This window comes from Lactuca serriola, chromosome 5 (genome assembly GCF_051521515.1).
Source record: "Lactuca serriola cultivar US96UC23 chromosome 5, Lser_US96UC23_V15, whole genome shotgun sequence".
Classification (NCBI taxonomy): Eukaryota; Viridiplantae; Streptophyta; class Magnoliopsida; order Asterales; family Asteraceae; genus Lactuca; species Lactuca serriola.
In genome coordinates, this window is record NC_136412.1 from 191,998,798 (window position 1) to 192,026,476 (window position 27,679).

Below are 27,679 nucleotides of genomic sequence, written 5' to 3' on the forward strand. Positions count from 1 at the left end.
AGTAGTAGGGGTGAAATAGTCCCCGAGGTTCGGTTGTTAGGACCGAAGGGTAGTCAGCACCCCAGAATGGCTCGACATGGGTAGGTCAGCGCCCCAGAATGGCTTGACACGGGTAGGACGGCACCCCAGAATGGCCGCACGGGTAGTCGGCACCCCAGAATGGCCGTACCGGGTAGACAAGCACCCCAGAATAGCCTGGCGGTATGTATGTTATGTGTTTGTATGGTATATGGTACGATGGGGGAACTCACTAAGCTTTGTGCTTACATTTTTCAGTTTTGATTTCAGGTACCTCCTCAGCTAGGGGAAAAGAGTCGGCGCAGTAGCAGCATATCACACACACACACTCTTGTTTCCGTAGTTATGAGCTTATTCTGGGATTGATACTCTGATGTTTTGATTGTTTACATGTTGTGGATTTCAAATTAGGTTTTCGATGTGAAATGGTTTAATTAAACAATGTTTTAATCATTAATGCTTTCAAGGTAATGTTTTACAAACGAAATTTTTGGACGTGAAAATTGGGTCGTTACAATTACTAATCTTGGTCTCAATAACTCCAATATTCTCAAAACTCCTGTAACGACTTTTGACATAGATGCAGGTTACCGGCGGCAAGGAATTAGACCCAGATTACTTTATTATGACTTTTATTTTGTCAATAGGGAGTGTATCTTTAATCATCCTTCAATCGTTCATTTATTTAATGTTTACGTCAATTACGTTTTCCAAGTCTCTGATTGGTTTATGAACTGTGAAATTGTAATCTTAATTTGGTAAATTTGGGGGATTTTAGGGGAAAATATGTGAATATAAATTGAAGCCAATTGGTGATTTTGGACCTGTAATCGAACCTAAGCTGGTGGAATCTTTACATATGCTTGAAAACTATAGGATGTCTTTTCAAGTAAATTGACTCTCCTCCCGGGCAGATACGTCATTCAATTGACTGGATAAGTGGCTCTTCTTCACCAGTTGGATCGTATTTTCCTATCAAATGTGAGAGAAAGCAATAAACAAGAAATACAGTACGTGATAACAGCTTATTCCAAACTATCAAATGCCAAAAAAATATGAGGATGGGGAGATGATCGTGGGGTGGAAGACTGGTTCCATGAAATAAATCTAGGTTGAAGGACTGTTGTGTGTGTGTGTGTGAGAGAGAGAGAGAGAGGGGGGGAGGGGGAAAGAGGGTTTTATTATTTTTTTTAATTATTTAAATAGATAAAGAATGAAAGAAAATAAAAAAATAAATACATAAGTGTAGTACAGTAATTTCAGTTTTCAGCGGGACTAAAACCATATAGAAACATGGCTAAAAGGACCATAAAGCCAAAAAAAAGTCGAAGTTTGCAATCTAGCTTATAAACTAATTTTTACTAAATACTATTAGTATATAAGCTAACTTCAAGTAACTTATTAGCTACCACCTAATTTTTCAACTACTGTGCGAGTGCGAAACAAGACCTAAGATCATCCACATCAGTGCAATGTCATTAATATTTCAATTGTGACACATTAATTTTGCAATGACTACTCACATCAGTGCAATAACACTCACCTTCAAAAGTGGTCCCCACTGTCACATCAACTATTACTTTATATATATATATATATATATATATATATATATATATATATATATATATATAATGAATATTTTAAAATTTTGATTTTTAGTTGAACTGCTGTTCTCGGTTCGATTGTCGGTTCAACTAGTTCAGCCACTGATTCAATCAAGAAAATTATCTATGTCTGATGTGGTATGTGTCGGCCTTTGAGTTATATGCACTTTGAAAATGTTCAATTTTCTTTAGAAATGTGTTATGTTTTTAACGGACTAAATAAAATCCAACTATACAAGTCTAATAAATTATATCAAACAAGTTTTTAAGAAGTCGTTCAGTTCGATCCAGTCTAAAAAAATGACATAGCATTTAAATATTAATTTATTTAGTTTGCTATTTTATTAAAAAAAGTGTTACATATATTAATTGTTTTGTGTTATAATAACGTAAGGTTATAAAATAGTTTTCATTAGAGTTAATATAAACTAGGAAAAGGTCTGTGTCTTGCACGAGTGAAAGTTTAGTGGCAAAAATATAAATAAGTAAAAATAAAGTGCCAAAATTATAAAGATGAAAAGTTTGTTGAAACTTTAGTAGCAAAATTAATAAAAATAAAGTATAAAAACTATAAAAAGGAAAATTTTATTGAAACTTTAGTGGCAAAAGTATAAAAAAAATAAAAATAAAGTGGTAAAATTATAAAAGAATAAAGAAAAAAGGTTTTAAAGAAGTAAAGGTGAATGTTTAGTGGCAAAAATATGAAAAAGTAAAAATAAAGGGGCAAAATTATAAAAATGAAAAGTTTGTTGAAACCTTAGTGGTAAAACTAAGAAAAAATAAAACTATAGTGTTAAAATTAGAAACATGGAAAGTTTTGAAACTTCCTATGTGATTTAATATATATATATATATATATATATATATATATATATATATATATATATATATATATATATATATATATATATATATATATATATATATATATACTAGCCGTTTACCCGCGCAAAGCGGCGGGCGACAAATAGTTTGTTTCGACAATTAATTTCTTTTCGATGGAGAATGATTATTTTCAATTCAATCATTAGTTTATTTTAGGAAACATGTCATATTAAAAATAAAGAAAATTCATGAAATGACCAAATTATAGGATGTTGAGTATTTATTTGGATGAAAAAAAATATGGTCAAAACTTTGGAAGATAAGATTTATAGGAGTTTGTTTAAATTTTAGTATTATTTTATTAGTGATTAGTTGTACAATTAGCTTAATGATTTGAACGTCTTAAAAAAATATTATTATTTTATTCAATCTATTTTTAGAAATAATGGGATTTGTTTTATAAGATAGTAAAGATATACACGTGGTAATACATTATTATAGATATAAATATAATCATAATATTAAAATATATAGTATATTATTCTTGATATAAATATATCATTAAAATATAGAGGTGTAAGGATTGCAAGGCTTTCAAATTTGGAAAGAACTCATCATAGGTGGCTTGATAATAGTGAAAATATGGCATTGCAAATTTCTTGAAAGATACCGTTGTGGATGGTCTAAGTTTTCATCCTAGTTTGATTATTTCTAGTTTGAATATTTCTAGGTATCTATTATCTAAATCCTTGTTGAATGTGAGAACTTTTGATGTAAATTATTTATGTGTAAATAATCCATTTTCATAATGGTTTTAACTTATTGACTTCTTATTGCATAGGCTATTCTTTTTTCTTTTCTTTTCTTTTTTGTTCTAGTATTTATTTTGATTCAAACTTTTTTTCCTAAGGAAAATGTCACTCCGATTTGTTCACTAAACCTTTTATTGTGCAATAGATCATTAAATTTATTTATAATCTGTCAATTAAGTTGTTCTCTCGAATTTAAGTGGTTCCCCGGTAACATGGCGTATGTGGCATTAATATGTAATTTGTCTTTATTGTTTGGTAGCCACGTCTTTGTAATCCACCTTGATAGCAATTTATTTTTAATTTTTTGGAATTTCAAAAAAAAAAATTAACCCTAGAAAAACTCACTTTGTGGGGTTTTAGGTTTTAGAATCATATGGTGAAATCAAATGTTGGGGAGATTCAAGTTTTTCCAATTCTTCATTTCTTGATCATTTGAGTAAGTGTGCGTGTATGAGTAAGTGTGTGTGTGTGTGTAGTGTATACACAAGTCTATGATCATTTGAGTGTTCCATGCATCAAAGAGAATTAGATTATTGATGATTAACAAGAACATCCATTACATACTATAACAACTTACACCTACATATTTACAGTTTCTACATTTGTATATCACCAACCTGGTCAACACTCATCATCAAAAAAAAAAGGGTTATAACTTTTAAGCAATTAACCAAACACTAACACAACCCTTCTTTTCCCTTATTCCTGTTTTTCCTGTATCTTTTTTCTAAACATGGCAATCTTGATTCTTTGTAGATAGCCTCTTGAGGAACTCATAGGTGGTGATCATTGTAGTTGCAGACATAGACATTGAAGCCCATCTTGGCCCCAATCCTCTGTAACAAGCACTCAATCCACCTTCCTTCACCAAATTCCTTATTGTCTGCACAACACTCGGCTTCCCATTACTCCCTTCACCATCTAAAACTTGCAGCCTTGTCTTGATTGTATCCAATGGCATTGTCACCACCGCCGAAAACCCACTAGCCATGGCGGCACTTGCCGCCTGCACTGCCACCACCGCCTTAGAATCCGGCGTAAACCCACCACCATTACCATTCCCTTCTTTCTTCAGATAGTAACAACCAACCCCACCCCACACAGCTCGATGAGCCATGGAGTAAGCCACCCACCAGACTGCATTTGATGGAGCATATGTCAGGATTGAAATCCCAAATCCTCTGTATAACCCTCGAACACCATCAGTTTGAATGATCTTCCTAAATGCATCAATTCCACCATTGTATCTAATCTGTGCACCATGTCCACCTTGAACCATTAGTCGCTGGCTCACAACATCGATTGGTGTCCAAACCATTTGGGCAGCCATGGCTGCACTTAACCCAGCTGCAGCGTTAGCAATGGCAGCTGCTTTTGCCTCTGAAAACCCCATTTTCACTGTAACACAACCGACATTACTCTTGGTCATCTCCAATGCCCCCATGTAAAGAGCTCTGGCTGGAATAGTACCCATTAACGATGTCCCAAAACCCCTGTAAAAACCTCTACAACCTTCATGTCGTAAGATGGAGACAGCTAGCTTCAAGCATGGCATGTCTTTTACAAGGACTTGTTTTCTCGTTTTCAACACCACGATGGGATACAGCATCCCGGAGACACCAGAGAACAAGGCAGCGCCTAGGAAGAAGAACTTTGATTTATCGAGCATCTCCCAATCAATGTCAGCTGGGAGATGGATTTCCGTTCCCGAGTCATCCTCCGCCGTTCCCAAACTCATCTTCGCCACTTTATCTGAATGCTAAACTATATTACAAACAAATCAAAACAACACTGAAAAACACTTCTACTCGGATTGAGTAATTTCCACAAACACCTTACCTACAAACTTAGGATACTAAATTACTAAAACCCCCAAATTAACAAAAACAAAAACCCTAATCCTGAAATTCGTGGTAGACGATAAGTTATCGATTTGTGTCTGTGTGTGTGTGAGAGAGAGCTGATCGAAGCTAATAAGAGTATTACTAAGAATGACTCTTTTTTTTCCGTTTACGTAAACAAATTTGAGAGCGAACGTGAGTTACCAAAAACGGATCGAACATATCTGGTGGTGGTTGAGGGTGGTGACCGGAGAGTTGACGGCGACCATCTGATTAACATGAAAAGTTAGATCCGATCAGTGATGGCAAGAGAGAACGGGAGTGAACTGATTTATAAGATAAATCGAAAGGGCACAGAGGCGGCGCCAAGAGAGGAAGGGTGGAAATGGATTTTCAGGACGAGGGTTTTGCTGATCAGGTAATAGGGGACACGTGTCGGTTAACACTTCGAGGAAGTTACCAAAGGTCAAGGTTAATTCTCACCAGTTAACGGCTGCTTCGGTAACGGAAACAGTAAATCTTTTGTAATATAATGAAATATATCTACTTTTCCTAGACTAATAATTGATTTTTTTTTATGTTAATTTTTTTTTAACGGCTAAAATTTTATTTGAACTTAATCAAACATCTAATTTTGTTTTGATGTTGCGAAACTTTTGAATGATTTAACCCAAATTCTATTACCTTTCAATCACTAGTGAGTTAATCAATAATATCATATATATTATACGCAACCGAGCGTTATATAATACATAAATATGAATATTGACCAATTAAGAAAGAACATGAGAAAGAGATCATATAATACATGTAAATTTGAATATTGGCCAATTAAGAAAGAACATGAGAGGGAGATGGATGTCACAAAATAATAATATTGAGGTCTAATATTAATAGTGAATCTGGTCATATAAGTAAAAAAAAAAAAAAGTTATTACAATTATATACGAAAAGGTCTAATATCTTATTATATGTCCACGATCGCAAAGTACTAATATTATATAAAACATTTTTTTTCAATATATTGCACTATACTATGCATTGATTTAAGAAACAATAACAATCAAATAAAATTATATAGATTTCATGATTAATTGAATCGAAGGCAATTAATATTAAAACATATCAAATGAAGTGATGAAACCTACCACACAAAACCTATTGTGAAGAAGTCAAAATACATGTTCTTGTAATTGGCATCAAGATTAGTGATTACACATTAAATTGATTATATCATGAACTTCTGATTTCATTATATTTAGTCATCACTATGAAGAACAATAGAAGAAGGGTAAATCATTATCAACCGCAAGTTCACAGAGAACCTTCAAAGTTAAAACATGATGTGAAGAAGAAAGCAATGTGACTGGGAGGAACTGAAGGACTGAAAATATAAATTCCCCAAACAGTCTTTGTCATGAGGCCCCTTGGGCTTTATCATGAAACTTTTTTATGGGCACCATTTGTTTTTTACCGTTTTTTCCATCACGTCTCCATCAAATACTTATCAAGTTTTATCTTTATTTTGTTAAATCCAATTGAACCTATAACCTCGTTTTGGTAAAAAGTGAGACATTACTTTGCTTGACAACGTAAATGATTAAAAAAAAATGTTCCCACATGATGATATTGACAACAAATCGCTTCCTACCTTGTTCCACCTTCTGAGCATAGCAAAATAGAATATGACAAACACATAAAATCCAATCTTTCATTATAAGAAAGAAAAAGTTTGCTGAGAGAATTCTAGTTAAAAACTAAAATAAAGACCCTGTCACTAATTTCAATGAAATGCACATTTAAACCCTACAAACACCATGTTCCACTTCCACTTTCACTTTCTCCATAAAAACAGACTTACACTGATTGATTGATGGATACATACATGATCATGATCATGATCATGATCATGATCATGGGCGAGCTCTTTTGTTGGTGCAAGCAGGGCATTTATACTGCTTGATATGTTCAGCTCTTGCTGGAGTTATCTTCACACAGGATCCATGGAACCACTTCTCACAAATATCACAGCAAATCCAAAACTCATCAGATGCATAATTCTCACCACATGAACCACATAACGTGTCCCCATGTTCCTCTTCATCTTCATCATCCAAACCTTCATCATCATCATCTTTTGGTGTTGACACTTTTGGAAACTTAGCAGGTGGTTCAGACCCTTTCGCCTTTTTTAACAACCAAAACAAATATACATGTCATGTCAAAATATAAAAATGGACTTTATTTCATTTGCTTTGTGATAGAAAACAGAAAGGAATTGAAATACAGAAGAGAACCTTAGAGTTTGACTTTGACTTGCTGCTGCTGTGGTTTGACACAGTTGACTTCTCCTTCACTTGCTTCTTAGCTGCCCCTGACACAACCTCAAAGATTGTTGGGAGATCATTTATCATGTTGAAAAGGCGCTTCCTGTATATTCCAATTTGGTTAATAATAACAACTTTAATGGGATCTTGAATCATGAAAAGTTACCATAATACCTATCAGCTTTATCAAATCCAAATCTAGCCCCAAAATAGAAGGCAACAGAAAGAAGCCATGCATCACCATGAACAGCAACTAAAGCTAGCCAGTCCTTTTCTGGCATGCCATCTCTAGCAAAGTTAATTCCAAGTGCAGGTTCCGGAAGCTCTGGTGGGACCTCTTCAGCAGGCAAATTCACTTCCCATTGCTCATTAGGGAATCCATACAGACAAAGGTTTTCCTTTTCTGTTATGTTTTCCAACAACAACAAAAACAAAATGTAATATTCAAAACTTATGAGTTGTTTCGTGTAATCATGTTTAGTGTAATCTAAAAAGCCTCAAAACATAACGATTTTATGAATTATCACTCTTTTGTGAAGCACCCAATCCAAGAAAGATAATAAAACAAGTAACAACCATTAATACATGTAACATGTGTCATTTAATTAATGTAATCAATGGAAAGCACTAGAATTCCTGCAGTTGAAGCCCTGTAATGACAGTAGCAACTGTATTATGTGTACCATTATTATTATGACATAAAGCAAAAGCAACACTAAAGTACATGAAAATTGAAGGACATATTTTTCAACACTAAAATAGAGTAAATCGTCCCGATGTACACAGAAGAACAAAATTATACTTCCTTCCTTCCGTCTAATGCCCATTTTTGGATGTATGAAAACTTTTGAGATACGTGATGTTGATTTCTCTTAAAAAGATTCGATTATTTTGTTGGTATTTAATGGTGTCTATGATATTTTCGTTACAATCGAAGACTTCCATAGTTGAATTTTCGTGGAAAGAAGAGAGTAGCAGATATAGTTAAGATTATTGATATATCCTCCCAAAATTCTTCCTAAAATCCCGCTTACTGGATACTGTGTTTACTTCTGTAAGTGCAATTTTTTCTGTAAATGTCCGTTAGCAGGATTTTCATGAATTGTTAAACCCTATTTGAACGGAATTAAACGAAAAGAACACTAACCAGGGTCGCACTGCTGATAAAACTCTTCTACATCTGTGAAAACTCGAACAAAATCAAAATTAGATGACAAACTTTAGCAAATTCAACAGGTAAGCTTCAAAAAACGAATAGTGAAAAGTAATTTTGGTTGAAAATTTCAAAAGAAGCAAAGGGTTTCTAGTATCGACCAGTAGTAAGGGCTTTGATGATGCCAGCTCTTCGACTCTTAAAATCTCTAAAAACTTCTTCGACAGTTCGAGGGTTGTAGGGTTGACTTCCGTCCATCTTCGTTCAACGCAATCGTATGTGCTTGCGTGTAAACACGTGAGTTGTTAGATCGGAGAAGCAGCAAAATTTGGGGGGATGAAGTGTAGGAAGAAGGTGAGGGGGAATTGGGGAGAAATTATTTGACCTGGGCTGCAAGAAGAGAGAGATGAAATTGGATTGAAATCGAATGATTTAACGAGGAGGATTTGATAAGAAAGAGGAAAAAACTTGACTCGCTGATGTCCATGGATGTCGGATTTGGCCCATTAAGGCTTGTCAAAACAAAAACCCTAGATTTCTGTACAAACCAAAAAACAATTTCCTTTTGTTTTCTACGTGTTTATGTTTATAATGGGTGTTTGGGAGTGTTTTTAAAATGATTTATTGATATTGGCTTTTCTAAAAACTAATAATAATAATTAAAAAAGGTGTTTGAAGATATTAATTTTTAAATAAAAAAATGGTTTTTCAAAAAATCAAATATTTATGGCTTTTCAAAAAGCCTGAGAAACAATCCCAAACATGCCCGTATATTTAAAATCGAGTTTGTTCATTTGTTAACAATGTTGTATGTGTGTTTTATCTCGATCTTCGAATTGATGAAATAAATGTTTGCTTTTAGTGCATTCCTTAATATTATAATGTACATTAATGTTATAATAAGCTTGTGTTTTCTATGTCATGCTTTGCAAGTAAATTAATCCAATAGTAATCTTTAGGTACATATATTCTAAATATAGTAATCTAAGTGCAACGGGTATCATCATCTACGTGTCTATGGTAATAGATGTATCTATGTACTATTGTATCATGTAACCTTTTGGCGTACTAGACTTGTATCTTCATTTGATATCAACATATAAGCATTGTGTATGTTGTAATGGACAAAGTTAATGATCGACGGAGTTGATATTAATATATACATCGATTGGATGGATGTTCAATATAGAAAATGCTTCAAACGATAAATAGCATGTAATGATCATTGTTATTGTAAAGGTTGTCGATGTAATGTTACAAATCAAGGACTTGTACATATAATTTTAATATTATGTTTAATATGTAATTTTAATATTATGTTTAATATATCACTATGTGCAGTTTATTTGAGATTGGTGTTTTACAAGTGTAGGTTGGTTGATAATGGGCAATGTTGATGAAATGAGTTGTGTATTATTATATATCAATAGACGAAAGCTAGTCTGCCATAATAATGATGATTTGGATGAAATAACTACCGATGAGGATTGTTTTAAAATTTATATTAATTCACATTGTATATTTTCCTTTTTAGGAGTAATATACAGTCATTTCTTTGTTTCGTTTATGGCATTTGATGAATCGTAATGGTTGAAAGAGCACAGTTGACAAACTTAATTTGTTAACAAGTTATTTAAAGAGGTTACTATTACCAAATATCATGGTGATGTGTTGGTGATGTTGCGATGTATCCATTATAATTAAATGTTGATATATGTGAGACCTAAATAATTTAAATTTTGTGATTGATAAATCAAAAGGTTTAGTCTTGAGCCAGGGGCAATATAAATGAGTTATGAATTGCCATTAAAGAAAAAGTGTGACTTGCATGTCGCATGGTATGACGGTGGGGCCAATATAAAACATTACGAAGGTGTATGGTTATACGGTATATTACATATCAAGCTAGTTACCATATCATGGCGACACTATAATTGACTTGCAAGTCACCTTGAAAGTCATATTCAAGGGTCGCAATGTTAAAACGATCTTGTTGTGAGTTTCTTTCATTTCTCATAGCCCAAACTTGTCAAAGGCAATTTTTTGAGCAACTTGGAGCTAGGATGTTGCGGTCATTAAAAATAAATACTATAATGAAATCATGGGGTCAAAATGTATTAAAGTAACCCAAAATGCAATATTTGAAGAGTATGTGTAGCCCGGTACCCTGAGAGAAAAATCCCACATGGCCTGGATGAGATAGTCGGGTCGTTCAGTAATGAAGCTCGAAGTAGATCCTACATGACTTAGAGTGAGGCCAATGTATAATTTTGCATGGTATGCATACATGCATTATAGCATTTTGGTTTGACTTGTTAACTTGAGTTGATTGACACATTAAATAGGGTAAGATACTTATTTATGTTCAATAACCTTCAAGTCTTAATTATGAGAGAATTGCTCAGTGTAACATCCGGATTTTCAGAGACATTATTGTGTATGTTAATCTTGAGATGGAAGGAGGGACTCGACGAGTTAAGGGACCAACTCACCGAGTCGAGTCGAGTTGATCGCGTAGATTTAATGAGTGGACTCGACGAGTCAGAAGAGGGACTTGCCGAGTAGGTACTGGGCAGAGAAACCCTAATTGTCCGGGTCTGTGACCTATTTAAAGGCCCTTATAGCCTTCATTTGCGGCCACACTTTCCCTTGAGAGCCTGAGAGAAACCCTTAAACCGTTCTAACCTTGGTAAAGTGAGTGTGTGATCATTTTGGGCAATCTTGGTGCATTTCTATGAAGAAGGATGAAGAGCTTCATGATGGGGAACAAAGGAAGGCAGTGGATCTGTGGTATTGAGTGTTTCAACTGCTAAAAGAAGGTACAAAGTCCTCATCTTGCTCATTCCTTGTACTAGATCTCATTTTGGGAGTTTTAGGGCTTTGCTTCCATCCTTTTAAATCTATGAGTTGAATGGGACATGGTTTGAGGTTGGAAACCTCATATCTGGACCTCCTAAGGTCCCTATAGTCTAGGTGTCCCAGCTTTAGTCGTTCAAATGAGGGTTGATGAGCTAAATCCTTCATGAAATGCATATATTAGCATTTTGGAGCAATAACCTCGTGTATGAACATAAAAATCGAAGCTTTACGTGATTATTGAGCCTTGGGATGATAGATCTAGTGTTTGGAGTGATAGATTTGATTGAAATCGTCTGAATGAACATTTGGTCTGAATGAACTCGCCGAGTCGATGAGCCGAATCGATGAGTTGGTTAGGGTTTGTCCCGAAGAACTGAATCATGTGATAGCTCGATGAGTTGGGGGTCAACTCGACGAGCTAAGTTGGACTGTCACGAGATTTCTGAGGAAAATAAATGGACTCGACGAGTTGCAAGGGTGCACTCGGCGAGTCGGGTCAAACATGGACTGTTGACTCGATTTTGACTTCTGTTGACTTTGGGGCTTTGGTCAACATGAGTAGTAGAGACCATGGAGGGGTAAAATGTTCTTTTATCCACTTCAAAGAGTTAACGAGAGGAAGAATAGCCTTCGGTCATTAGAGTATCACTTTGAAATATTCATCCTTTGTGATTAGGTGGAGACTAGTTTGAGATTTGGGAGCGAGGTCTTTACTTGCTGCTTGTCAGGTGAGTCTTATCATTATACATTACCTAAAGTGGTATTTATGTGCAGACCGGAGGGTCTTATGTGTATGTGTACGTTTGAGATTTATGTGCATTCTGTTATATGTATGCTATGTGTTATATAGACCGGACTAGAGGGTCCAACGAATCATGAGGCCAGAGGGTCCTCGATCAGACTGGACCGGAGGGTCCAACGATTTAGGCCGGACCGAAGGGTCCAACGAGCTAGACCGGACCGGAGGGTCCAACGAGCTACGGGACCGGAGGGTCCCGCTGAGACACATTGATCGGAGGGTCACACCAAGTTATAGCCTCGAGTGGCTTATGTGTTGTATGTCATATTTTAGGGAACTCACTAAGCTTTGTGCTTACCGTGTATGTGTTATGTGTTTCAGGTTTCTCAGGATCGCGGGACGGCACCGGCTTGATTGTAAACACTAGAGAAAGAGTTATGAGGATCCTAGATTATTAATGGAGTTGTGTTTTGTAAATTGAATAAACGAGATTTTTATACAATATGTTATGAAAAGTATGCGATTTTAAATGAAAATTTTGTTTGAAAATTTACGGTGTTACAAGTTGGTATCAGAGCCTTGGTTTGAGGGATTCGGATGCACCTACGGGTAAATCTGGACTCAAACTAGGGATTTGAGAAAAGTTTTCAAAGAAATGATTTTTCTAAAGCGAACGAGAGTTTCTAAGGGAAAACAAGAAAGAGCAGTGTGTACAATCAGCCAGAGCCCGAACGGTGATTTCCCAAAATACCCTTACTTTTGTATTATGAGATATTTATGAGGTATTATGCATGCTAGAGATAGGCTAGGTATTTCATATTTTAGGACTAGAATGGCCTGATTTGTGATGCCTTAGCCTAGGACTTGTTGTTATCTGTGATGTGTTTTCGAGTATGTGATGAGTAAGAGTATCCAGCACGAATCCTCTTAGAGAGGGATTTAAGTAGAGGAGTAATATAGGAGAGATACCTAAATGAGCATTTGTGGAGTCTACTAAGAGGGTAGTCAAATGCTCGTATGGGGGTGAAGTCGCTTGAGTTCGGTGGTATCCTACGAGTATGAGGAGAGCAAGTATGATAATAGCCTATAAGGGTTTTACATGCTAGTGGAGATTATTCGATGCCCGAATGTTGCTTGCTTCGTGGTTTGTGGAACTCTCAATGATGGGAGTCAACTATTAAGTGAATATGACGATATCCAGGAGGTAGATGGTTGGCGTCATTAGGGGTTCTTCATCAGCTGATGGCAGAGAAGTGTGAGCACCTAGGAAGAGCCTAGGGGGTGACTGTGGTCAGATGAGTGTGCTGAAAGGGTAGATTATTTCGCTGGGGAGCGAACACGAGTAATAGGATGGATAAGCGAGAAGGTTGAGCAACTACTTAGGAAATCTGGGATGGTCCGTGTAGAAGGTATGGGTAAATGTGGCAGGTAGTATGGGCCCGTACTACTGAAAGCAGAGGACCCATACTTGATGCAGGGAATATTCTAGAGATTCTAGGTAGCAGATTGAGAGGTGATGTCATGGTTCGAGTACCATGATTGGTAGCAAATTGAGAGGTGATGTCATGGTTCGAGTACCATGATTGGTAGCAGATTGAGAGGTGATGTCATGGTTCGAGTGCCATGATTGGTAGCATATTAAGAGGAGATAACATGGTCCGAGTACCATGGTTTATAGCAGATCGAGAGGTGGCCACATGGTTCGAGTACCATGACCCGTGGCGGTTAGTGTTACTGGTTCTACTAGTTATTCTATTGTGATTAGTTAGACCGAGATCGGATGTGATATAGTATGAGGTCAGAGGGCCATGTGGAACAAGTTCCAGTGAAGCATCCCTTGTGAGGGAAGTCGAGATGACTCCAAGGTATTTTTGGTGAGATGTCAGATGAAGTTGCAAGACTCAAGGATGAATAGAGATGGTGTTTATGGAGGATTGCGACATGAGTTGAGCAATCAGCCAATAATGGAGATGTCACCTTCTGTGACTTGAGTGGTGTTGTTTCCGTTTCCTGTGGGAAACATAAGAGGTGTCGAGATTTCGGTTTCTAAGTTTGGGGGTAAAACCCTGCGGGTTAGCATTGATGGCAATCTTCCATCATAATATTTGGGTAGTATGTCTGCCGAGAGCTAATGATAGAGCATGAGCAGGTTGTCAGTGGGGACTAAGATGGTTAAGGACAAGGATACACCCTATTTGAGCATAGTATGGCATGTATTAGCTGCAGAGGCGGACGATCAAGAAGAGGTTATTGGGGTGGTGGCTCTTATTGTCTATGATAAGTATCGAGTGTGGTAATGAGGTCCCCACTCTAATTACAATCCACGTAATGGAACGTTGGTTGAGGAGTCGAGGATGAGGAGTATGATAGTTCATTATTTTGAGGTTAAGAGTCAGAGCTACTACTGGACAGTTGAGATGTCCGTTAATGGGATGGTATGAGATTATGTATGATTAGAGGCAATCATGATGAGAAGTTTCTGGGGATTTTTTTTGCTGGGATTCGGGATATTTGGAGTTACGGGGTCTCTATCGGGGAGACCACCGAGCATTGCGGAGTACCTTCCAAGAGTAAGTGTGATGTTCCTGGTGGAAATAGTATGTGGAACAGATTATTGGTGCGCCAATTGGTGATGGTTTGAACCCCAATTGGGGGAGAACTGGGTATTTTATTGAGAGGATCAGAGATTCATTCAAGAGTGGTTAGGGAGCTGGATAGAGACATGCACTATGGGTTCATGAGACCAGGGTTATTGGTGGTCGAGGTGAGTTACAGAGAGAGTTAATGCATGTGGTACGCGTTCAAGAAAGGATGAGTGTCTGCACGGCAGGTGGCGGTTGGTCAGAGGCCTTGTAGTAGATAAGAATTTTTCTAGGTGATTGGTTCGTAGGGATACTTCGGCAGTTGGGAATTTTGGTTCGATAGATGGATTGTTCTATGCTCTTTGGAAAGGGTAAGAGATGATCTGGCAGCCAGTTTCCGAGTCGGCATACGTAATCTCGCTTGATTTTGAGCAATAGAGGAAAGAGTTTCAGAGGGTCATCTTCGTGTTCTGAGTCGTTGGCGATTTCTCCGTGTTTCAAATTGGAAGATGGAGTATTCCAGGGATTACAAGTGGCACGAGAGAAAGATCGGTTGCGAGATTCCGAGGAAGCAATGCAGTATCTGAGTATGATGCCTTGAGTATGAGATCAGTGGTAGAATAAAGACACTGCGAGGCACTGTGATGGTGTACCGGGGTATCTGAGTCTAATGTCCAAAATCTTGGATTATTTTTAGTTTTGAGATGGAAAGTGGTGTATCGAGTATCTATGGTTCCAGTGGTAGCCCTTCGTCCAATTGGCATCAAGCGAGATTATTCGAGAATGAGGATTACAGTAGGGAAAGGTGTTTTGTTATGGAGGATGTCGTCAGAATTAGCAATGCATAAATTGGGTAAGTGTGTACACCTCTCTATGGTTAGTCCACAGGGCATGAGTTAATGATCGAAGTGTGGCATCGACCTGAGGATGAAATTGTGAAGTGGTAAGAGCAACTGCGGTAAGATTGCGGGAAGCTGCAGTCTCAATGAGTTAAAAAAAGGGGTGTGGTGATGCTACGGGGAGCCGTAGTGCTCACTATTCAGTGAGGGGTGTGGTGATGCTACGGGGAGCCGTAGTACTTACTATTCAGTGAGGGGTGTTGATATGTGCATATTTAGTTCATATTAAGTGTAGATTTTTATTCATTTATTAGCTAAATTATTGCATTTCATGGACAAAAGGTACTTAAAAGTGTTTGAATTATGTTTTCAGTCCAAAAGTGAAGCTCGGAAGCAAAAGGAAGCAGGAGAAGTGGTTGAAAGCTCGAGAATGGAATAAAGAAGAAAAACACTAAAAATAACACCTACTCGGCGAGTAGGGTCGACTGCTCGGCAAGTCCACACAAATATTCGAGAAGATAAACACTCGGGGACCCAGAGACTTATCGCATACGGGGACTGAGAGATGGACTCGACGAGTCGGAACCTGACTCAACGAGTCGATTTGTATATATAAAGATAACTCCTCAGAACAATGGAGGAAAATTCTGGAACGATTCTAAGGAGTTTAGCTGTGATTAAGAAGTCAGAAAAACCCCAGAGGACGAAGATACAAGCTAGAATTCAATTTCGAAGGAGATTTGAGGAAAATTTCATCATTCTACTTAATCTTTTGTTTTGTCATTATGGTTAAACAATTAGAATCTGTTTGTTTGTTGTTATTTACTTCAATCATGAGCTAAAACTTTTAGACTTTTGTTTGGGGATACAAAATTGATACTATGGTTTGATTATTGGTAGGATTAATTCTAAGTTGGTGATTTTTGTTATTTTAGCTTGCTAAAGAACCTTATGTGTGAATGATAATTAATTTTCTGATAATAGGAAGGTAATTAAATAGTATGAACATCTTTTGATTATCAACCTCATATGCTATGTGATCACTTTGTCATATGTCTAGGATTAATGAACATGAAACTATAGTTAATGAGAAAATTAAGTAAATTCATGTGTGAGCTTGTGTGATGACCATCAACAAGAAGTTAACTAAAAGACTAAATTAGTTAACTATTGCAAGTCTAAATTAACCCGAATAAATAACCTAGTGAATTGAATTAAATTAGACAACTGACCACTGTTTAAGTTAGTTTATTTGCTAAGGATTAGTGTAGTGAATGTGAATCTAATCACTTGAATCGGTAACCAACAAAAGAATTAATCCATTGCACCATTACCTTGAAATCAACCATAGGATCAATTGAGTTGAACTAAACAGAAGTTCCTTCTCATTATTGAATCTAGTTAATTCTTTGTTTTTCTAAGTTTTAGATTAAGTAATAGTTAGTAAGTTTTCTAGTCTTGTAAAACTAGAGAAACCCCCTACTTATTAATTAGTTTAGATAGAATTAGTTTTTACTTTTAATTTGGTGTTCCCTGTGTTCGATAACCTACTTATTTAACTATACTACAATTGATAGGTTCACTGTCTTTGTGTGTTTATTTTATAATTAATAGTAGGTTTAAAACTAAGTGAGTTTGCACACATCAAGTTTTTTGCGTCGTTGCCGAGGAACGGTTCTAAAATTAACGTTAAATTCTAATTTAATCGATCCTTTGTGTGGGATTTATCTTACACAAAGTTAATTAAAAGGTAATTCATTAAGTAGTATAAGTTTTAATAAAATCCGTTTTTAAAGTTACTAGAAAATTTTTTCTATTTTTGCCTTGAACTCGCCGAGTGCACTCATGCCGACTCGGCGAGTATATCGCTGTTACAGTTTTAATTTTTTATTTTATTTTTGTTCTTTTTACGCGTTTTTTGTTTTGTTTACAGTTGTTTCATGACCCGAGGATCTGATACACCTCTGGTCCCTCCTCTTGAAGACCCGGAATCCGCACTAAGGAGGAGCAAAGGCAAAACCATTGGAGAATCCGCTTCTTCAAAGAACTCGCCACTCAAAAACCTCAAATCCGTTTTCAGCAAGAAGAGGAGCAGCAAATCAGGAGCATCCAGTGCCTCTTTAACGATCGGAGACCCAATTCAAGAAGACACCGAGTACGAGACCGAGGAAGAAGAAGAACCCACATACGAGCACGAATCCGAGTTTAAAGACGATTTAGCTATCACCATGGCTAATATCGATGAAGTCCCCATGGGGGAATGGAAGAAGAGGATGCGCGATGACACCGGCCCGGGACTTGTGCAGCCCGCAATTCCCGCAACCGCTACATTCAAACTAAAAGGCCATATTCTCGCTCAACTCAAGGAGATTCCTTTTTATGGGAAGGATCACGAAGACGCCTACAAGCACTTGGACGAAGTGAACGATGTGGATGACTACTTCAACGTACCGAATGTTCCACGCGAGACCCAGCGTCTTCGCATGCTCCCAGTCACGTTCAAGGGTGCTGCAAAGGATTGGCTAAAGTCACTTCCTCCCGGATCGGTCACCACATGGGCCAAGATGAAAGAAGAGTTCATAGACCATTTTTGCCCGCCCTCCAAAATAGCCAAACTAAAGAAAGCCATTGCCAACTTCGAGCAACAACCCGGAGAATCCCTTTATGAAGCTTGGGAAAGATACAAGAGCTTGCTTAGAAATTACCCACACCATGACCTCAATAGCCAACAAGAGGTCTCCATTTTCTATGATGGAGTCAATGTCACCACAAGGCAATTGCTCGACTCACAAGGCCCGCTCACGAAGAAGGCGCCCCCGGTAATCAAGGAGCTAATTGAAGAATTCTCTAAGCATTCTAGAGAATACCACAATCCAAGAAATGAAGTAAGTCGGGGGGTAGTGAACTCGACAAATGATAGCATGGCGGCGGTGATAGCCAAGCTCGATAGTCTAGATAGAAGGATGACAAAAATGTATCAAACAATCCATGCTATTCGGGTTGGATGTGAGAATTGTAGAGGGACCCATTTCACAAAGGATTGTGATTTGGATGAAAATGGAAATAAGAAGGCTCAAGTGTTCTACTGAAGTGGCGATAGATACGACGAGAATTGGCGGAAACCGAAGAAGGAATGGCTCCCCTACGAAGAATACAAGAAGGCTAAGGAGGAGAAATACAAGCAGAAGGAGAGGGGATTTTATCAAAAGGAAGAACCGGTAATGGAAAAGAAAGCAAATTTAGAAGAATTTTTCACTAGATTCATAGCCGCGTCCGAAAAGAGACACAATGATCACGATGCTGCAATACACGAGACCAGAAATATGCTAAGGAATCAGCAGGCATCCATTCTCAACATTGAGAAACAACTGGGACAACTTGCACACCAAGTGAACGAAAGAAGACCGGGGCAACTTCCAAGTAACATCGAAACCAATCCGAGAATGGAGAATGTGAGTGCAGTGACTTCCAGCAATGAAGAAATTTTCACACATGCACAGAGGATCTCCAATAGGAAGACAGAAAAGGCAGAAGAGTCGGCTCCAGCTAAACCTGACCAGACTCGCCGAGTCCCTCTAATGGACTCGACGAGTCCATGCGTAAATGACAAAACTGTCATTCCCTTAAAGCCATATAATCCCCCTTTGCCATACCCAATCAAAGCCATGCTTGTGGAAAAAGTTAAAGCTTATAGAGCTTTTATGGAGCATGTTAAAGCCCTACAAGTCAATGTGCCATTTGTAGAAACAATGCTCAAAACACGCAAGTACTTCAACATACTCAAAGGTCTCTTTGCTGCTAGGAAGGATTTAGCTGAAGTCGCGGAAATAATATTGAGTGAGCTACCCGAAAAGAAGGGTGATCCGGGGAGTATCATAATTTCGTGCCAATTTGGAAATGCATTTGTCACTCAAGCGTTGACCGACTCGGGTGCAAACATCAATCTGATGCCTTTCTCTTTCTTTAAGAAGTTGAATTTACCGGAGCCAAGGCCGGTAAACATGAAGATTCATTTGGCAGACAAGACGACAATTCATCCACGAGGCGTTTGGGAGGATCTTCTTATTAAAGTCGACAAGTTCATATTTCCAGTAGACTTTGTGGTGCTTGATATGGAAGAAGACCCCGAAATTCCGATTATTTTGGGGAGGTCATTTTTAAACACCGCATGTGCTTTAATTGATGTATATGAGTCTACACTAACGTTGAGGGTAGGTGACGAGCCCGCAATATTTAGAGCCTTACCAGAAGTCAAGCAAGAAGAGAAAGGAGAAGAAGAGATCTCATTTATCGATTTAGATTATGAGATACTACAAAAAGAACTTGCACTTTTGCAAGAAGAAGATCCAAGCAAGTTTTTGCTACCTTTTGGAGAGGATGGAGATGTTAACAAGGACTTAGAGGAGATAGAAAAGCTAGTGGAAGGAGCTGACTCGGAAAACACCATGTAAATGATGAAATACGATCTGACTCGCCGAGTCACTTTTCTAGACTCGACGAGTCCAATCGAAATTGCCAACAACTTGGACGACTTAGATCTGCTTGTTTCTAGTTCTCTACATATGCTGGACTTGGATATTTTCTCTCATTCTTTAGAAGAACAAACAGCAGAAGGAGAAATGGACACGGAAGTTCAACACGTCCATATAGCATGTCTTGATGCAATTCCGCTTGAAGATGAAGTAAGCACAGAAAAAGAGGAGAAGGCAAAGGATATTAGAGTTGATGCTGATCAACCTTTCATTACCAAACCTAGAGCACGAATTTTCACAAAATATGAAGTGATTGAGTTTGAGGAAAAGGAGGTGCAAGAGAAGGTGAAAAAGAATGGGGTAAAGAAGAAAAAGAGGAGAAGTGAAGCCCAAGCAGATGAGGATGATGCTATAAAAAAGAAGAGAGGGGAGTTAAAACGGGCTTACAAAAAGAAGATTCACATTTACAAGACAAAGTACAAACCACAAAAGATTAGGCGTGCATTCCCGATGTTGGAAGATGACGAGACGTAGATGGGAAGGAGTCCAGATAACGACTCCTTAAAAAGAAGCGTTTGGCGGGAGGCAACCCGTTATTTAGAGTTTGCTTTCTTTTATCTTTTTACGTTTTTTTTTTTAATTTTCCAATTCGTCGGACATGTCTGCTTGAGAGTGCGTATGGACTAAGTGTGGGGTGGAGTAAATTTTCTTTTCTAAATAAATGGCAAAATTTTATAATTTTTAAATTGTTTGCAAGAGACTCGACGAGTCCATTCAGATTTCAGAAGAATGATAAAATCGCGACCAGACTCGTCGAGTCTGACCCTGACTCGACGAGTCAGTTTTATTTACAGAAAAAAATAATTTTGAAATTGCTTTTACAACCGGTAACTAGGGTTTTAGCCCTAATGAAATCAGTTTTTTTCACACTACACTCGTCGTGCGCCTCCCTCCCAACTTTTTCTCTCAAGCATTCATCATCTTCTTCAATTGTTCTTCAAGTTTTTCAATTTCCATCACAAAAAGTACTGAACTTCTTCCTAATTTCTGTTAAAAGCATGGTTTTTAGATGATCTAGGGTAACAATTTCATATAATACTCGATTTTGAGTTATAATGAATTTTTAGGGTTTTGCTTTTTCATGAATTATGTTGTTTTGCATGATCATTCTTGCCCTAATACATGTTAGACACATCCCTGGACAAAACTCTTGAGTTAATTTTGAGATTTAATGGTCAGATTTTGACTGACTCGCCGACTGACTCGCGCAGTTCTTGCGACTCGCCGAGTCGTTCATGGACTCGACGAGTCCAGTTGGGTACCCAGGAGTGACTTATTTTAATGATTTTCTGTGGGTTTTGTGTTCTTTGTGTTGCAGGAAAATGTTTCACATAACTCAAGGTTCCAGTGGACGCCAAGGAGATTTTCCTTGGTTAAATTTCCCTCAAATCGAATCCGCTTCAACCATGACGAGGTGGAAGAAGAAATTAGCTGAAGTTAGAAAGAAAGAAATTTACGTGCCCAACAGAATTGATTGGGGTTGGTTGCAAAGTGTGCGTTATGAAGAGGAGTTGGCTCCCTATCTTTTAAAGGAGTTTACTTACGAGGGAGAGACGATGGTTTGCAATGGGTGGAGCCGGATCTTTCGTATTCAAGAGCCGGTGTACCGGGAGCTTTGCCTAGAATTTTTCTCCACGGTATCTTTTCGTGGAGGAGACGACTACTATCACCCGAAGAGTGTCAGTTTCTGCCATGGGGGCGAGTTTCATCAGTGCTCCATTGTGGATCTTGCTTGTCGGATGGGTATTTATGACCGGACGGTGGTCTCGACTGCTATTTTCCGCGCCTTTATGGAACACTCTCACAAAGTGTTCCCCGATGGAGTGACGAGCACGGGATGGTGGAATACGATTGCGAACAAAGTGTACATTCCGAAGTCAGCCTAGTAGGGAAGCATTCGGTCGCCTACACACCGTCTTATTCATCGCCTTATCTCCACCACCATTAACCAACGAAAGGATGATGACAAGGTTTCTAACCTTGATGTCTTTTACTTATGGAGCATTATCACACCGGACACTTTTTGCAATATTCCTTGGTGTTTGGCTTCATATTTGGCGGAGGGTGCGGTCAAAGATCGCAAGACTTCGAAGATTAATGGTGGTATGTTTGTCACACGGCTCGCCAACTCGTTTGGGTTAATGACCCGCGACGCGTGGAATTTGATGACGATGATTCCTACCCCTCCATTTAATCCAATTCTTTTTAGTAGGGCTAGGATCATTGAGGACTATGGTGGAGGTCATTATGCTATCCCGCATGATGATCATGTTGTTGGTCTCGAGGCACCGGGAAGGAGGGTCCGATCGAGGCGTGAACGCGATGTAGAGGAGGAACCGCCGGTGATTCCGGTGGACAACGATGAAGTACCAATGGATTGGTACAATGTTGAGATGAGGCGCTTACAAGATCAAATGGCACGGGGTATCAACTTTAGCAATCAATCCCACATTCGACTTTTTGACCACTTCAATATTCCGCATATTGATGGTGGTAACTTCCCATATATTCCGTCTTGGGATGAGGTGATCAATGCGAGAAGGAGCGGCGCTAGTGGAAGTGGAGCGGCGCATGATCATGATGATGAGGAGGAGGATTAGTTTCTTTATGTTTTTATTGAACAATTTTTATTTTGTTTTTTTTATTATTTGGTGTGTTTTGGAATTTGTTAAGACTTTTACTGTTATGCTTGATGTTTGATTGCCTTGATAATTTTCAGAATTGGATTAGGAGTGCTTGTATAGAAGGGTTTGGAGTTGTAGAGTCAAGAGAGTTTTAAAGAGTGAAAAAGAGAGTCAAGAAAGGGCGGCGTTAGAGTCAAAGTATCGAGTCCGGTCCTAAGGGACATGAGCAATTGAGTCTAGAAGTCATGAGATATTTTGAAGATTTATTAGAAGCTGGAACTAAGGCAGAATACCAAATTTTTTCGTCCAGCGGTCTACTCGTCGAGTGCACTAAACTGACTCGACGAGTCGCCTTGAATTCTCACATATTTGAACCAGTCCGCGCTTTTACTCGATGAGTTACATATATGACTCGACGAGTCATTCATTTTTATACCAAAAGGACTGCTGATTTGATGTTGCTGCGTGTGCCACTTGACCATTTATTCTTCCATGACGATTCTTGAAGGTCTTACACTGTTTTCCCTGCCTATTTGGAGCTGCCACACGAGATTTTGACACCCAAGACATGGATGAGCTGTTCCCATGGCTAAAGTCAAGTGAAGATGGAGCTAAAGAAAAGAGTATCAACCTATCGACTGCTACCCAGGGGAGTTTGTTACAATTCTCTCTATATTTGCATTTTTATTTTTTGCATAATATGCAATGAGGGCATTGCATAAAATAAGTGTGGGGTAGGGGGTTGGTCACATATTAGAAAATTTAGAATCTTAATTTAGGCTAATTTTTTTTAGAATTGTTGCATACCAAAAATATTACTTAGGACTTAATTTAGAAAATTTTGGTAAAAGCAAATTAGGATTCCATGTTAGAATTGTGTTGATAATTGCATGAAAACCCAAATATTTAGTTGAGCCTATACACGTTCTAGTGCATTTGTGGCTTCCTTATTCCAGTGAAATCGTGAGACAAAAACACGACCTCGCTCAGCCTGAGGGATGCAATATGTTTAGCATCGTGTACCTGAAATGTAACCAGAAAAATTATTATCGTTAGCCAATAAAGGTTGAGGTTGAGCGCCCCTGCTTAAGCATGTAGGTTTTGAGTGAAAAAATAGAGGGACATGTAAAAAAAAGAGAGATAGAATTGCAAGAAAAGTTTGAAGAATTTTGGAGCAAATAAAGTGAAGATCAAAAGATCAAAATTCCAAGAAGTTCAAAAAGTTGAAGATACCAAAAGACAAACAATAAAGGTGGTGAATTCAAAGAAATCAAAGATCAAATTATCAAGGAAGTGAAGAATTCGAAAGAGCTCCATAGTGGTATCATAAATTGTAATTCTAGATTATGTATGCTTGGGTTGCTCAATTAAAAATACCTTGAGGGTAAGAGGTTTTATGCAGATGGATTCGGAGGGATGCATAAAATGAGCATAGTTCGGGGTGAGTGGGCGAATGTTTATGAGGATTGTGAGTATTTGGAGTATGGGGGTTATTAGGAAAAATTTAGACACAAATGCATGCGTTGCGGTCTTGGCATAATGGTTGGGTTAGATTGGAGTTGTCATATGTGATTCTAATATTTTAAAATTTAGTTTTGCTTGGGGGCAAGCAAAAGTCAAGTGTGGGGTATTTTGATATGTGCATATTTAGTTCATATTAAGTGTAGATTTTTATTCATTTATTAGCTAAATTATTGCATTTCATGGACAAAAGGTACTTAAAAGTGTTTGAATTATGTTTTCAGTCCAAAAGTGAAGCTAGGAAGCAAAAGGAAGCAGGAGAAGCGGTTGAAAGCTCGAGAATGGAATAAAGAAGAAAAACACTAAAAATAACACCTACTCGGCGAGTAGGGTCGACTACTCAGCGAGTCCACACGAATATTCGAGAAGATAAACACTCGGGGACCCAGAGACTTATCGCATACGGGGACTGAGAGATGGACTCGACGAGTCGATTCGTATATATAAAGATAACTCCTCAGAACGATGGAGAAAAATTCTGGAACGATTCTAAGGAGTTTAGTTGCGATTAAGAAGTCAGAAAAACCCCAGAGGACGAAGATACAAGCTAGAATTCAATTCCGAAGGAGATTTGAGGCAAATTTCATCATTCTACTGTAACGACCCGTCTCCGGTATGATAATTCCTTGGTATTTATTTTGAAGTTTTGCAAGAGGGACTCGGCGAGTTCATAGCCTGACTCGCCGAGTAGGGTCGGGATTTCGAGCACGTGTTAGCTGGCGACTCAGCGAGTCCATATTCCGGACTCGGCGAGTCTGTCCGTCTGGGAGAAACCCTAAATCCCCGGGTTGCCCACTATTTAAGCCACCTTATAGCCCCCAATCTCGCCTCCTTCACCCTCAAAAGCTGTGAGAAAACCCTAATTCGTTCTTGAGTGATTCTAAGTGATTTTGTGTGCTATTGTGAAGGCTTGAAGAAGGAGAAGAAGAAAGGAGCAAGGAGAAGGATTTCAGAGCAGAGATTCAAGGGAAAGCAAGAGCTCTTTGAGGTATTCTTCAGTTTTCCCTCTCTTTTATGCCTTAAAACTCTTTCTAGATCTTGTTAATGCCTTTCTCAAAGCTTTATGTTGATATGGAAGCTCTCTTATGCCGAGATAACCTTAGATCTGTTCATTTAGGAGTTGTAGAGCCCATATCTATTGCCTTTATGGAGCTATTTTGCATATTAACCCTAGATCTACCCCTTTTAAGCATCTTTTAGCCTTTATTCCCTTGTTCATGCGTTTGTACACGTAAAGTTGGAAACTTTACGTGGTAAATCAGCTTATTGGACTCAGATCTATCATTTGTATGTATTGGATTCGAACATAATCGAGTGTAGAATAGTTGCATGGCGGTGACTCGGCGAGTCGGAAGAACGACTCGGCGAGTCTAGTCGCGAGTCCCCGATTTCTTCCTTTTGAGCGGTGACGAGTGGGACCAGTGAGTAGTGGAGTGGACTCAGTGAGTTTGAGGGTAGACTCAGTAATGGAGGGACTCGGCGAGTTGTTCATACAACTCGGCGAGTCCAAAGCAATCTTCTTAAGCTCAAGAACAACTCGTCGAGTTGTTCATAGGACTCGGCGAGTCGGATGAAGATTGTCTGAATTCTTGGATCGGGAGAGTACTCGTCGAGTCGATGCCATACTCGACGAGTAGCAGCGAGTAGAGTCGAGGAGTGAGAATAAGGACTCGGCGAGTTGGCGGCCCAACTCGGCGAGTCAGGTCAACTGTGGGTTGACTTTGACTGAGAGTTGACCTTGACCAACAGTTGACTTTGACCAAGGGTAAAAGAGTCATTTTTACCCAGTGCAGTGTTTAGTATTTGATTGAGTGTATTTATGGACTTGCAGCCGGGGAGATACCGGAGCAGCAGCAGTTAGCCCTCAGAGTTATTCACTCAGCAGCCAGTTCACGAGGTGAGTTTCCCTTCAGTAGGAACGGGTCTACGGCCACAATGTCGGCCCGTTTAATTATCAGTAGTCCCGGACTTTGGTCTGATGCAGTAGCTAGAGTGCTTGATGTCTTTGTGATTCAAGCATGTATGTGTTATGTGTTCCGGACTCTGTTCCGATGCAGTATGCAGTTTATGTGTTTATAATAGTTGTTATGTTTTATGCTATGCCATGATCAGTCAGTTCCAGACTTCGGTCCGATGCAGTTAGTTCCGGACTTCGGTCTGATGTAGTCAGTTTCGGACTCTGGTCCGATGCAGGGGACAAGGTCCCAGTCAGTTCCGGACTTCGGTCCGATGCAGCTAGTTCCAGACTTCGGTCTGATGCAGTGGGCAAGGCCCAGTATGTGCTTATGTGTATTGTATGGTATGTGGTAGTTTGGGGGAGCTCACTAAGCTTCGTGCTTACAGTTTTAGTTTTGGTTTCAGGTACTTTCGCTAGCAGATGGAAGAGCTCGGGATGATGGCATTGCACACACCACAGCTTCAGCTTTTATCCTGGGAGTTGATTTAGTTTTTTTGATTTTTATATGACATGGATTGATACAGTTTCCGCACAGTGTTGTTTTTATTATGTTTGGGATACATCACGTATGGTTTTCATGATATGACACTCAGATTATGGTTTTTGGTTATATTAAAAAAAAGAAATTTTTGGGTCGTATTTTTGGGTTGTTACATCTACTTAATCTTTTGTTTTGTCATTATGGTTAAACAATTAGAATCTGTTTGTTTGCTGCTATTTACTTCAATCATGAGCTAAAACTTTTAGACTTTTGTTTGGGGATACAAAATTGATACTATGGTTTGATTATTGGTAGGATTAATTCTAAGTTGGTGATTTTTGTTATTTTAGCTTGCTAAAGAACCTTATGTGTGAATGATAATTAATTTTCTGTTAATAGGAAGGTAATTAAATAGCATGAACATCCTTTGATTATCAACCTCATATGCTATGTGATCACTTTGTCATATGTCTAGGATTAATGAACATGAAACTATAGTTAATGAGAAAATTGAGTAAATTCATGTGTGAGCTTGTGTGATGACCATCAACAAGAAGTTAACTAAAAGACTAAATTAGTTAACTATTGCAAGTCTAAATTAACCTGAATAAATAACCTAGTGAGTTGAATTAAATTAGACAACTGGCCACTGTTTAAGTTAGTTTATTTGCTAAGGATTAGTGTAGTGAATGCGAATCTAATCACTTGAATCGGTAACCAACAAAAGAATTAATCCATTGCACCATTACCTTGAAATCAACCATAGGATCAATTGAGTTGAACTAAACACAAGTTCCTTCCCATTATTGAATCTAGTTAATTCTTTGTTTTTCTAAGTTTTAGATTAAGTAATAGTTAGTAAGTTTTCTAGTCTTGTAAAACTAGAGAAAACCCCCTACTTATTAATTAGTTTAGATAGAATTAGTTTTTAGTTTTAATTTGTCGTTCCCTATGTTCGATAA

General features: G+C 38.2%; 2 protein-coding genes across 2 annotated transcripts; both read right to left on the minus strand.

Moving 5' to 3' along the window:
- Positions 1 to 3,773: 3,773 nt before the first annotated feature.
- Positions 3,774 to 5,507, minus strand: LOC145053406 (uncharacterized). Its single transcript, XM_079001444.1, has 2 exons — positions 5,308 to 5,507; positions 3,774 to 5,014 (listed from the first exon to the last, which is right to left on the minus strand). The coding sequence occupies exons 1-2, from the start codon at positions 5,381 to 5,383 to the stop codon at positions 3,990 to 3,992; spliced, it is 1,101 nt and encodes a 366-aa protein (XP_078857570.1). The 5' UTR covers positions 5,384 to 5,507; the 3' UTR covers positions 3,774 to 3,989.
- Positions 5,508 to 6,789: 1,282 nt separating this feature from the next.
- LOC145053407 (PHD finger protein ALFIN-LIKE 4-like) lies at positions 6,790 to 9,001 on the minus strand. Its single transcript, XM_079001445.1, has 5 exons — positions 8,745 to 9,001; positions 8,578 to 8,610; positions 7,605 to 7,833; positions 7,401 to 7,533; positions 6,790 to 7,289 (listed from the first exon to the last, which is right to left on the minus strand). Exons 1-5 carry the CDS (start codon positions 8,839 to 8,841, stop codon positions 7,017 to 7,019), a joined length of 765 nt encoding a protein of 254 aa, XP_078857571.1. The 5' UTR covers positions 8,842 to 9,001; the 3' UTR covers positions 6,790 to 7,016.
- Between the last annotated feature and the right edge of the window lie 18,678 nt (positions 9,002 to 27,679).

Bases quoted from the DNA above. Each gene is read 5' to 3' on its own strand.
- LOC145053406 (XM_079001444.1), bottom strand. From the start codon at position 5,383: ATGTTAATCAGATGGTCGCCGTCAACTCTCCGGTCACCACCCTCAACC. The intron at 5,015-5,307 runs GTAACTCACGTT...TTTAGCATTCAG, and splicing joins ATATGTTCGATCCGTTTTTG to ATAAAGTGGCGAAGATGAGT.
- LOC145053407 (XM_079001445.1), bottom strand. From the start codon at position 8,841: ATGGACGGAAGTCAACCCTACAACCCTCGAACTGTCGAAGAAGTTTTT. The intron at 7,834-8,577 runs GTTAGTGTTCTT...AAAACATAACAG, and splicing joins TTATCAGCAGTGCGACCCTG to AAAAGGAAAACCTTTGTCTG. The intron at 7,290-7,400 runs GTTCTCTTCTGT...TTGTTAAAAAAG, and splicing joins AGTCAAAGTCAAACTCTAAG to GCGAAAGGGTCTGAACCACC.